The sequence below is a fragment of the Enoplosus armatus genome, chromosome 24 (genome assembly GCF_043641665.1).
Source record: "Enoplosus armatus isolate fEnoArm2 chromosome 24, fEnoArm2.hap1, whole genome shotgun sequence".
Classification (NCBI taxonomy): domain Eukaryota; kingdom Metazoa; phylum Chordata; class Actinopteri; order Centrarchiformes; family Enoplosidae; genus Enoplosus; species Enoplosus armatus.
In genome coordinates this window covers 2803262-2815661 of record NC_092203.1, presented here as the reverse complement: position 1 = coordinate 2815661, position 12400 = coordinate 2803262, and the positions used below count along the sequence as shown (strand labels likewise).

General features: G+C 47.4%; 1 protein-coding gene across 1 annotated transcript in view; it reads right to left on the bottom strand.

Annotated features, from left to right (window-relative positions):
* The window catches only part of nbeal1 (neurobeachin-like 1), a 40232-nt gene that overhangs the window by 2955 nt on the left and 24877 nt on the right, over nt 1-12400 (bottom strand). The window contains exons 24-53 of the mRNA XM_070930427.1: nt 11993-12151; nt 11525-11684; nt 10930-11018; nt 10157-10762; nt 9159-9334; nt 8757-9045; nt 8342-8650; nt 8094-8243; nt 7810-7967; nt 7476-7600; nt 6551-6677; nt 6300-6448; nt 6075-6208; nt 5822-5923; nt 5448-5543; nt 5224-5348; nt 4949-5089; nt 4634-4764; nt 4386-4495; nt 3987-4104; nt 3806-3903; nt 3589-3705; nt 3363-3452; nt 3121-3230; nt 2843-3015; nt 2656-2750; nt 2062-2178; nt 1331-1492; nt 1015-1163; nt 756-891 (exon numbers count right to left, since the gene is read on the bottom strand). Of these exons, the coding sequence (XP_070786528.1) occupies nt 756-891; nt 1015-1163; nt 1331-1492; nt 2062-2178; nt 2656-2750; nt 2843-3015; nt 3121-3230; nt 3363-3452; nt 3589-3705; nt 3806-3903; nt 3987-4104; nt 4386-4495; nt 4634-4764; nt 4949-5089; nt 5224-5348; nt 5448-5543; nt 5822-5923; nt 6075-6208; nt 6300-6448; nt 6551-6677; nt 7476-7600; nt 7810-7967; nt 8094-8243; nt 8342-8650; nt 8757-9045; nt 9159-9334; nt 10157-10762; nt 10930-11018; nt 11525-11684; nt 11993-12151 (4701 nt within the window). The remainder of the gene's footprint in view (nt 1-755; nt 892-1014; nt 1164-1330; nt 1493-2061; nt 2179-2655; nt 2751-2842; nt 3016-3120; nt 3231-3362; nt 3453-3588; nt 3706-3805; nt 3904-3986; nt 4105-4385; nt 4496-4633; nt 4765-4948; nt 5090-5223; nt 5349-5447; nt 5544-5821; nt 5924-6074; nt 6209-6299; nt 6449-6550; nt 6678-7475; nt 7601-7809; nt 7968-8093; nt 8244-8341; nt 8651-8756; nt 9046-9158; nt 9335-10156; nt 10763-10929; nt 11019-11524; nt 11685-11992; nt 12152-12400) is intronic.

Genomic DNA, 12400 nt, shown 5'->3' with positions numbered 1-12400 from the left:
ATCTTGGCGCAAGATTATTAGTTTGCATTATTCGATCGCAGCTACATTGTTAATATGGCTTGAGTTTGCAGAAGCGTTAATTAGCATTAAGTTAGTTTCACAGCATATTTGTTATATTTGTCGTAGAGTACACTCGAAACACGTGACATAATGACACTTCAGGTAAACAGCAGGGGATGGAGTCTATCCCGGGTCAATGGCCAATTCAAAGTCAAATATTGCACAGAAGCCAAATATTTTGAAAGCAAAACCCAGAATGAGGTAAGCACAACAAGTTGTTTTCATATCACAGTTGTGGTTCTAGTGGCCACTGCGTATGCTCAGCTGTGTGCTGAAGGAATGTGTTCAATCTGTGAGGCTCGGGTGTTAAGTAAGTGTGTGTGTGTGTGTGTGTGTGTGTGTGTGTGTGTGTGTGGGAGGAATGAAGCCAAATGACTGAATGTGGGCGACAATCATCCCTGAGAAGGAGAGGTGACTGCGGGTTGAAAGGTCTTTGAGGCCCAGCGTTTGCAACGCAGGCGGTGTGTGCAGCGGGGTTCAAAATGTGTGTGTCAGATCTACAGCAGTGGAAGGGGAGGAAGGGACTAGAGCTGCTGGGGTTTCTGGGAGCTGGAGCCGGGGCTGAACACCAGCTGGTCGCGCTGGTGCAGCAGGCGGGTCGGCGAGCGAGCTCGAAGCGGGGCCAGCAGGGGGGAGGCCATGAGCGGCGATCCCTCCAGGCTCTGAGCGATGTAGTTCCTCAGCGAGTTCTTTACCTCCGCCGGCTTGCCCACGCCCACGATGATCAGCTTGCCGTCCTCCAGGCCCACCAGGACGTGGCTCTGCTCCTTGGTGACGGAGACGCTCCGCACCGGCACCCGCATGGCCATGGGCTCCGTACACAGGGACAGGCTGCACAGGAGGAACAATCATATCTACAATGTCCACGTGCACACAGACCGCTGACTTTTATTAGAGTCAAAGTCTCTCAGTTGTTCAATCTGATAATAAGTTGTAAGACGTGTGGGAGTTTACCTGTAGAGGTCACGGATGGACAGGTATCCCTGCTCGCTGCCAATGACTACATACTCCCCTGAAACACACATATCAGTCACCTGCTCCTTCAGAGGCTCACTGCAGAGGTGCTTCCCATTTACAGAGTAAAGATGTAGAGCATTTTTATCCTGGGAAGAGAAAAAAAATATATGTATAATATATCAACTTAATCTTAACCTGCTTTATCTATTTCAGTTCAGTCATTTCCTACATTTTTTAATGACTTTTCAGGTCAGAGTAGAGTTCAAAACTGGCACCACTTTTCATGCAGCGTGTGAAAGAACTGTGCATGCACCTTGAGTGTTGCTTTGCCCTCGAGGCAGGTGTGGACCAGCAGGTGACCCTCCCAGGACACGGCCAGGTGGAGGATCGAGAGCGGCAGGGAGCTGTCGCACGGCGGTCGCAAGCAACGCATGTACTGCCCCCGACGCACTGTGTGGATGATCACTGTCCCATCCTGAGGCACACAGAGTGGAAGCACACATTGAATAACACACACACACACACACACACACACACACACACACACACACACACACACACACACACACGTCTACATTTTTATGGCGGCAATTGAAAAAACTTAACATTCTCTATTTTTGATGTTGGGAAATTTTGCATCAAACAATATTTCATTTCAGCCAAATATCATTACAAAAATACAGCATTGCCAGTGTTTTAAATTAATTCCATTACAATCAAAGACAAATCAATAACTCATTTACCTGAAAAATTTGTTATTTCCTCAGTTTAGTGATTTGGCTTCAAATAACATCAAACTTGGATGTAAAGTATACTTGAAATAAAAAGTTTCAGTCGGCTGTTAAAGTTGGCTGAGAAGTCAATAAAATGAAATTCATGTTGTATATGGTTGGCAGTGTTTAAAAACCCAGAATTACACGCATCCAGATCACTGACTTTACATCTAAAACCCATTTTCCAACTCATTAACTCAGCATGACTAGGTTTTCAACAACACACTACTCGATCTCCACCATGGTGGAACAGTCCGGTGTGTGCTCTTACCCGTGATCCAGACACAGCCATGTCCAGCTCTGTGCTGATGCTGACGCTGACCACCTCGTCCGTGTGTCCGTACAACACCTGGACAGGTTTGGGATAGAGACCCACAGGAGCTCCACCCTGCACAACAGAGCCAACAAACAAAGAATGTATCTGATCGTCTGACAGAAAGAGAGAAGACGTCCAGATTTTCCAGTTGGGTGCTTGTTAAACCAGAAGGGGGCGCACTAAGATGCTGTAAGTAGTGCCAGTCGAACCTAAAACGATGGAAGACGTGATGGAAAAATGGCATTTCTGTTTGTTTCGTGTATTACGAGGCGGATGGAAAGGCACCTATGAATCTGATGCAACATTTGTATGAAGTTAACTCGCTGATCAATGAATTAGGCATGTTAGAAATATTCTTATAGTTGTATAAATCTATCATCTATTGACAACAACTTGAATGCCTGAAAGTAAAGCCCACAAATGAATACTGCTCATATACTTTAAGAAGAGATGGAATTTTTTTGTGTGTTTTATGAGGTTGAATTGATTTCTTTAAAACCATATTTGCAGATCACTATCTGAGTATAAGCGGGTCCTTGCTGTCCTAACCTGCTGCAGAACCTGCCACACCATGCAGGTTGTGTCTCTGGAGCCGGAGATCAGGTGGATGCCGCAGTGGTCTGTTGACAAGCAGGTCACAATGTCTGGAGGAGAGATGGACGCAGTCACTGATTAGCCCGTTTTGTTTTGCATGTGACACAAGTCAAGATGCAGACTTTGCTTTCGCTGAGTTTACCCATGTGTCGGATGTGCTGTCCCACGGTCTTGCCCTTCACCAGGGAGGTGACCCGGAGGCTGTTGTCCCAGTGGCCGCCGCTGAAGAGCAACTTGCCATCGTGGGAGACCACAAACAGCCCCGCTGTGACCTCCACGCCGGGGGCAAAGGGTCCGGACAGGAAGCGCTGGGTCCTAGGTGAAGATGGTGGGAGGTAGACAGGCGAGCTTAGAAAGATTTTTCAGGACACGAGATGGCGGTAGAGGCAGCGACACATTACACGTTTGCGGTGTTCTCACTTGGTGTTGGACACTGTGGGGTCCTTAATGAAGGTGAAGTAGTTGGAGATGTTCTTGTTGTAAGGCAGCCACCCATGGGTCCCAACCAGGCAGTTCTGACTAACCGTCACCTGGAGACGGCACAAACACCAGGAAGACATCACATCATGTCTATCGCCTGCCCTCATTGCTTTTGGTTAAAGGCAGAATACAACTCTAAAGCAATTATTATAATGAATATTAGCGTTGGCACCGAGGCTCACCATGGTGTCGGGGCTGCCCTGGGTGATGAAGGAATGGGACTGATTCTTTGGCACCACGGCCTTAACCAGCGGCACATTGTCACTGATGCCCTGCAACGTGACGGGGGGAGAGAATTGAATTCCAAGTTGTTATAGAGGGATATTTTCATGTAAATCAAATGTATTCCTGTCACAGGTTGAGAATATACTTTCATTCACGAGTAAATGAGCAGTAGAGAGATCAAACCTCAACAAAGAAGGACTTGAGGTTGCTGAGGTGTTCGAACATGCTGAGGGGACACGAGTCCAGCTGGGCCTTCCTCTTCTCCACTTCCTCCTGAGACAGACGCACCGGGTGGGGCTCCTATGCAGTCACACACATAGAGAACGTCGTGACCTTGAGTCGCGATAGGTTGCAGTCTTTTTTTTTTTGAAATTTCTTTTTGAGCAAATGAACGTCATACCTTGAGCAACTGGCAGGGTGTCTGTCCAAAGTTGCTGATCATGCCTTCCAGGGCCTTGCGCTCCTTTTCATCAGTGATGGCATCTAGGTCCACCGCCCCTGTGACACCAAACCAGTCAAAATAAGTACGCTTGTTTACTGTTATTACAATACAGTTTAGAAAAAATAAAATAAGTGTTTACCCTCATATGTGCAGTAGTAGAAGACGTTGAGGGCCTCCACCGCTGCAGGGCCCCTCTGCTTGTAACCAAAGATCAGATCGATCCACTCATGAAGGTGGGCTGAAACGTACTCCGACTCCTTACAAAAACCACACAAAATACACATAAACGCAGTAATACGCAGACATGTGGCCAACACAAGCACAAAACTATAACCACTAAAGGAATACGCCACCTAGAACTATGTGAATAACAAAGTGTAGACAGTATAATCTCATGTGAAATGGAGTTTGATAGACCAGATACTGCACTGCTTTCACACTAGTACAATATTTTAATTTTTTTTCTTTTTGCACAATATTTTCTGATCCCTAAGGAGCAAAGTTATACTACAGCAGTGGAACTGAAACTGCATCTCACCAGGGCTTTGCGGTGCTTGTAGATGAAGTCCTCGGGGGACTTGGCCCATTTGGGCAGAACAACATCGTTTACCCTGTCCTTGGTGATCTGCAGGCGACCCAGATCAAAGCCTGGGCGACAGCAAGAAACAACGGGCAATTTAAATTAGTGACGCAGTTCAGAATTGATTGCTCCTGCCATTTCATGGTACAAGTCAAAAGTTTTGTGTATAACGTTTGAAAGCATTTGAAAAGGATCTCGAACCTCACCATTTTGGTTCTCAAGGAATTCTGGGAAGTAGAAGAACTCAGGGATGAGCTCCTTGACGTCATTGGGGTTGTCCATGAGGGTCTGCCACGTCGCAGGGATGGAGTGGAACTGGCGGTCTGCGCAGTCAAACCTGAGCCAGAGGCAGGATGGTAAGCATGAGCATCTGGAACAAACACTAGAAACAGCAGCTATGCGCCGGCACGTCTGAATGACAAACCTCCTCCAGTGGATGCTGTAATTACAATCACTAGCAACGCTGGAGACAGAAAGGGTCTGGGGAGGGAAAGTGTCTGACATGCTGGTGTCCTCCTTACCGTCCACTCTGCAGCTGGATGTGCAGGGAGGTGAAGGGCTCCACTCGGATCAGGTAGTGCATCACCCCGGCGGCGTTTGAGTAGTGGGTGCCATAATGGAACCTGTCGATGGTGCCTGTCGGGTCCTCAAAACTTTCGTATCTGATGGACACATTTAAAAAAAAAAAAAAAAAAAAAAAAAAAGGTATATTGAGCCAGGCGGTTTTATTATTTACAGTATTTCTTATGCTAATTCAGTTATGAGAGTAATTGAAGTGCGGACGGATGAAACGCACTTCTCTCTAACAGCCTTGGCATTGCGTTCGTTAAGTACTGCGACCGGCTTTGACAGGTCCCTGAATGCCCGAGGATCAGACAGGTCGAGCTCCTCTGAAGTGTAATCAGCCAGAATCCAGGGAAACTGTTAAGACACACACACACACACAAACAAGTTAGCTCCAATATGAACATTCAGCCGGTCACCACAGTTGTACAGTTATGTTTTCAGTGAGGAACATACCACCGGATACTGAGCCAGGTTGTTGTATGTTCTGCCTGCAATCGTGTTGAGCTGCATCAGGTAGTCAAAGTTGGAAATCTCCCGGTTCACCCATTTCTGTGCAAAAGCAGAAGCAGTAGAAAAGAAATCATTTTTGGATGCCACAATTGTTAGGGTACTTTTTCCTGCCGTGAGAACAGGATTACACCAGACAGGACAGGACGGGAGACAGAGCCCATCGAATCCTCTCTTTTAAAATGACAGACCTCAACTGACTGACTAGAGTCACAGACCAAAGATCATTTCGTAAATCAACTCCCACACAATGAAGCCATTTGATCGTTTGTGTGTAATTTATAATGAGAGCTCCGCATCATTGCTTCCTGTGTCCCGACCTGTGTGAGTCCAGACGCTTTGAGGAGCTCCTGCGGTGAGCGGGTTCCATAAAGGCTGAGGGATCGCAGCAGCAACATGCGGCTGTAGACCTTGTTCCTCACCTGTTGGTGAGAAAACGCAATGTTATTATAAACTATTTAAAAGGCAAGCGTTCTTCTCTGATTACAGAAATTTAAACCTAATTCAACAGGAGTTTGAAATTTGGTTTGTTTTTACTCATATACTACTATAGTTCAATTTGTGACTCATCACCTCTTTCTTGAAGTTGAGGAAGTAATTGGTCTGGTCGATGAGGAAGATCTCCAGAGCTGAGCGACGCAGGTTATAACGCCGCAGGTGGACCTCTCGGATCTGAGACAGGGGCCATTTGAAGTCGTGGCCCACTCCTTCAGGAAACAAGTTGACGCTTAAGTAAAAGTTCTTGTAAAAGTGCTTTTTCCCATATTTTCTCATCCACCTCTCTCACTGTCTCCTCACCTTCCTCTTTCTCCTGGCTGCTGTCGTAGAAGTAGATGTGTTGGGTGGTGAGTTCCAGGCGGCCGGGCACCACGTCCACCACCGTCACCAGCTCGCAGTCCTCCCACAGCACCAGCTTCTCCTTCTGGCCCGCCTCCTCTGCTTCAACTCTGCGGAACGTGGGACAAAGAACGTGAGGCTGTGATGATTCTTGGCTTTGTATCTATTCTGCGCATACTGTTGTCCTGTGGTTGTTGAATTTGGGGACTGACTGGTTGTTGGCAGCAGCGGGGTCGTCCTCCGGCAGCTCCAGGATGTCGTCTTCCAGGTCGCTGACTTTGACTTGCTTCACGGCCTCCAGCAGCAGAGATTCTTGGTTTACACGCTGCTGATGGACACCTGGGCAAAGCAAGGGAGACAGGAGAGGAGGCAACCAGAGATGGTGCAGAGGTTAATATCACACGGCAGTGCTGGAAATTAACTTCTTAACACGCTTGTCAAGGCCTGAAGAACTACAAAAACGTGCCATAGATTCTGATGAGTCGTCCCCAAATGGGAGGCCGACATAACACTCAAGGACGTGGATCTTCAGGACTGGCATGATGAGATTTATGATAACCTTAAGTGCAATAACTATAAGTGGTTTAAGAGCAGAGACCCAAGACTGTGTACTTTATGTTTGACAGGAGACCAAAGTAATTGTCCTGGTTTTGACAATGACAGATGCACATAAGTTAAAGTTTGTTTTTAATTTTACAGTGCTTACAATTTTACACTAATACTATCTCATGAAAACAATACTCTGCAACACGCTCACCCTTACGCTCAGTTTAATAAGGAAAAAATACCAAGCAGAGTGGATCATCCTCCTGATAGAGTACATGGAAGGGGAGGAAATAAGTTGGGCTTAAAGAGGATTTTCAAGGTCAGTCCTATTTAATCTGTTTATCAAGGGTAGGCAGGATGAGCGTGCTCATGACATACTGTACACACACTTATCCCTCGTCATCACATCTATTCCCTGAATATCGGAGCAGGTACTTTTTGCTGCCAAATAGAGCCACAAATGTGCTAAATTTCCCAGTACAGTTGACAATAAAAGGAATAAACTCACAACAAAGATAAGATTCTTTTTCTCCACAGATTCCAGAGAAAAATCCAGATTTAAAGCCCGCAGAGAGGCAAACGTTGTCTTACCCAGGTTGTCTCTCAGAGCGCTGGCCTCTCGGTGTGGGTCAAAGTTGTAATTACGAACCAGCTTCAGCCTCATGCGGGAGAAGTTCTCAGCACTGGACACCCTCCAATGCATCTCATCCTGCTGCCTGTTTAAAAAGTGGTTACAAAACACACTTGTAACACTCCCAAAGCCAGCCATTATCTAGATCTGTACGTGCTATATTTATATTATATTTATACACTTTGACGACCACTGCTGCTGCATCTTATCTTAGTAAGTCGACATGAAGGTGTAGCCCATGTTGATGAGATTTGTATTACTACGGTAGATGGTATAAGGTGGAAAGAAACGTACCTGTCAGCCCAGGGCCCTCTCTCGCACACCAGACCCCGGCGTGCTGCCTTCCACTGCCTGAGGGTGGCACTGTTCTGGCTGTGCTGCTGCTTCAACATGCTGTTGTAGCGCAGGTTCTCCTGGCGGCCTCTTCGAGAGAAAGGCTCCACAAATTGCTCCTGAAGGGAAAGTGAAGGGGAAGAGTTCATGGAAGACCAACATTAGATAGGGTCCACTGTGTACTGGGACAGAAATAGAGGAAAAGAGGCTTCAGTTATTATTCATTTATTATTGATCCAACTAACCTGGAAGCGGATCTTGCTCTCACCCCTCTCCCTCTCTCTCTTATGCAGGCTGATCATGAAAGCCTCGTAGCACTCCTTCCAGTAGAGAGCCATGGTCTCGTGGCCCTGGCTGAATGTTTCGATTTCATACTGCTTCATGTACGGGATAATCTGAAGACGAGTGGAAGTAAACGTGACATAACATTTCCATTAAATTGGTATCTCATATAATCTAAAACAACGAGGAACTGTAAATCTCAATCTCATACGTATTTATCGAGGTAGACGCGCCACTCAGGTGAGTTGCAGTACAGCTGGAAGTCCTCAAAGAAGGACGGGCTGCCGTTGGTGTCGGGGAGCTGGGGGAGGTGCAGCTCCATGTAGAGGAGGCGGTGCACTTTGGAGAGCAGCGTCCGCAGCAGAGGAACCAGGAAGGAGTACGTCTCCTCTGTTTGCTCCTGGACTGAGCGCCGCAGGATGCCCTCCACCTTGCCGAGCAGGTAGCAGGCCTCGTCCTGGCTGGACACCTCCTTGGTCTGCAGGATTCCATTGAGCTTGGCGGTGGCCATGGCGCACACCTGGGACAGAGGTCATTTATTCTTGTGTACGCATGGGCTTGCTTTTTATAAACATGGTATAGTATAAACAAGGCAGAAATGGTAGACAATGGGATAAGTAGCTCACTTCAGGATCCTCCTGAGCCATGAAGCCCAGCAGCAATCTTAGTCCAACTTGGGAGAGCTGGAACCACTGGGTGCCAGCAGAGTACCACACCATGAGGCTGTCCATCAGGGTCACAGTCTCCTCCAGCACCTTCTCCGTCCACAGTGCAGGATTGACCAGGCCCTCCGCCTGCAGGAAGTCCTGCACCATGTGAAGCAACCGCACTGCGTTCTCTGTGTGTTGTGGCAACGTGGCGGCTGAGGCCTCGCGGTTATCGCTCACCGCCCACTCCAACATGCGCTCCATAAGGCTTAAAGGAGAGAGAGAGAGAGAGGAGACCGTTAGATCAGCAAGCCTGTCTCTGGAACATGTTTTCAGTTCCTGCTATGCTCAGCACTGTCAACAGGGGAATGGAGGGCTGACCTGAGTTTGATTTGGTCGACAGGAAGCAGCAGCTCGTTGGCTGTTCCCAGTTTGGTGAGAGCCGAAAAGACCTGGCCGCGCTCCAGCCACGCCGAATCGTCGGAACCTTCCACGCCACGCCACATCACACACAGCACAATCTCCAGCAGCATGCTGGTCAGCTCCTCCTCCGCCCGCTAGGGGGCGCCATCACACCAGAGACAGACAAAGAGAGGCTTATCATTAGAATAGATTGGATTTCATTAAATTTCATTGATCCCTCCGGTGCAGCAGTAGGTAACAGGATACACCAAAGGAAAACATGGTCATTAATAAGAAGACGACAGATATAATGTCACAACAAATTTGGACAATCTTAAAGTTATATACTGTGTCTTTATTTCAGTACTCACTGTACTTGCTTTAATACTTCTAAAAACCTTATGGCGGCCTGAGTTTCAGTATGATCCCCCTCTAATCTGTCTCTTGAGAGAAACTGCTCTGTTTTGAATGTAGATGACACTATATTTACATTAAATTCATACAGACGGGCAGATCAAACACTTTCACATTCCCCAACTAGTGCTTAAAAATGACACATTTAATTCTATGACTGAGAGCCTCCTGCTGTGGGAGGAGAGACGGGCTGTCTCTCTTCCACCTCTGCCCTCCAGTGACTCACTGAGATGACTGAAAAGGCCTCTGGAGCCCACGCTAGATGAACGTCAGCGTTAGGCTCCCTGAGGCAGCAGTGACATTTCACCCACTGAGTCAGAAGCTCTCGCTATTTAGCAGCATCAAGACAATTCTCGTAATACAGACGATCATATGAAATAAAGACACCGGGGGGGGGGTTCTTATCATTAATAACTAATTAGTAGCTGGTTTTGGTCTTTTCCTGGGATTTGGTGACAATCACAAAAGCAGTCTGATCCTTTAAAAACTCTCTCCCTGACTCAACCTTTCTCTCGAACCACCGCAGCAAGATGAAAAGTCAATCACAAAATCGCCTGTCTCACCTCAGCATTGTTGAAGGACTCCCCCAGTGAGATGTTGTCACTGAAGAGAAAGCTGTCTTCAGTGAGGGAGGAAGTTGCATCTCGATCACCGGAGCTCCCAGGGAAAGGCTTGGAGTTCTCCAGCGGTGACGGCGTGCTGGGCATACTGCCAGGCGTTTGGCTGCCGCTGTCCCCGCCCTCGTAGGCCTGCAGATGGGACAGATCCAGCGTCAAGCCCCCTGACTTTCCCACCACCCAGGGCTTGACGTGTTGTTGCGGCTCAGTGGAGGCAGAGGAAGACGGCGTGTCCAGCAGCGAGATGACGTCGCCGTTCTCCAGGCTGTCCACGGAGCGAGCGTCGCCTATGCTGAGCCGGTCGTCCTCCAGCCGGTCCAGGCGGCTAGCGCTTCCTGCCCGCACCCTCTTCTCCAGCGGCAGCTCCAGGCGGTTGGCACTGCTGCCACTGGGCCGGTTCAGGTCCAGGCTGCAGGTACTGACGGTGTCAGTGTTCCGCAGCGGCAAGGACCCCTCACCTCGCAGGTACAGCCGCATGAGAGTGTCCTGCCAACACTGCTGCCTGGAGATCTGGACGGCAGCATCTTGTTGGGATTGTAGCAGCTGGTAAACCTGAAGACAGAGGAGCAATTCAAGATTAATGATAACTAAAATTAGGAAAACTACGTCACATAGCATCAAGAGGGAAAGGATGAAAAAGAAAAACAATCTTCAAAGCTAAACTTTAAATGCTAATGATCAAGTGTCAGCAGGTTTTAAGTGTTTAAGCGTTTCCGCACCCTCTTGCAGACGATGAGGCGTACGCTGGGTCCCGCGCGGTGAGTGAGCTGGACCAGAGCCATCAAGTCCTTGTAGTTCACCACTTGATCTGCAGATGTTATAGAGATATTTATTGGTGCTTCCATGTGCAAATGCAATAGTTTTGTTTTATCCTAAGACAGACAGGGGAGCAATTCTCTCCACTACCTCCAACATAAAGCCTGAGTATTAGTCAGGCATTTTTCAAACTCTCTTTAAAGCCATTCAGTTGTGATGTATATATGACTGGAGTTGAATTGAAGTTAATCCACACTTGTGCTTTGTTTATAAAAAACAAATAATGAGTACTAGCTTATCGCTCCGTGAAGACCCATGTAATTGATTCCATTAATTCAAGGAAAGACAAGTAATGACCAAATGACTAAAACCTTCAACCTAGGCCGAATACATTTAATTCAAGGGGAGATTTATACAGCAGCAAGTGTACATATACAAAAATCTTAAAAATCTCATCATCCTCTCATTTGCACAAAATAAGGTTAAGGTAACACTAGTTGAACAGAAAAGCAGAACAGTGTAAAACACATTTCAGTCATTTAAAAAAGAGAAGCTGACCTGTGTGGAGGACCTGGTTGAGGAGGCAGCGGGTCAGGGTCGGAGTGATGTGAAGTTCGGAGAAGAGCAGGGACAGGCCGGCGTACCCCGCCTCCCTCAGCCGCAGGCGCTGCTTATTCCTCTCATAGACGCGGTCGCATCGCAGCATGCGCTCAAACAACTGTGCAGAGATGAAGAGAGAAAAATCAGCCGTTTTCATCACATCATTTTTGGTAATTTTATGAGACTAATAGTGCTAAATTGTGGTATTTCCGGTATAGCAGGATTGGTGAATTCACATATCAATCATGTCAACAACCCCTGACTTTTCTGCAAGTGGCCTTTTACGACGTTTTACACAGTCTAAGTAACTGACTCCTAAGCAATAAAATGGCGGCAGTAATGAAGCATTGTCGCTTCGACGTGGCAGTGGCAGCGAGGGGCATTTGGTAAGTCGGTATGTCCCAGGTGTAGCCGGCTGTAACCCACCTTGAAGACGAGCTCTCGGAGTCGATCCGAGTACTTGTTGTTGAGCAGGAGAGCGTAGCAAGAGTCGGCCGCCCCGGGCTCAAAGAGGAGCAGGAAGAGCTGGTCCCTGGCCGGACTGCTCTGAAGGAGGCTGAGGACCAACTCCAGCAGCCCACACAACTGCAACAAACACACACAACCACAGCTAAATTTAGCTACTTTTACATACCCCTGGTTGGTTGTTTTGACAGATTTCTACATTGTTTTGAGGAGGAAATTATGGCACTGAAAGAAAGCCAATTTAAATTTAGTTTATCATGCATCACTCTGTGATTAACAAGCACAATTCAAAACATAAAACAACAATAAATCTATTGTTTTCGCAGAGTAAAACTAAGTGCTTCTTTGCAAGATTTATATCTGGACAAT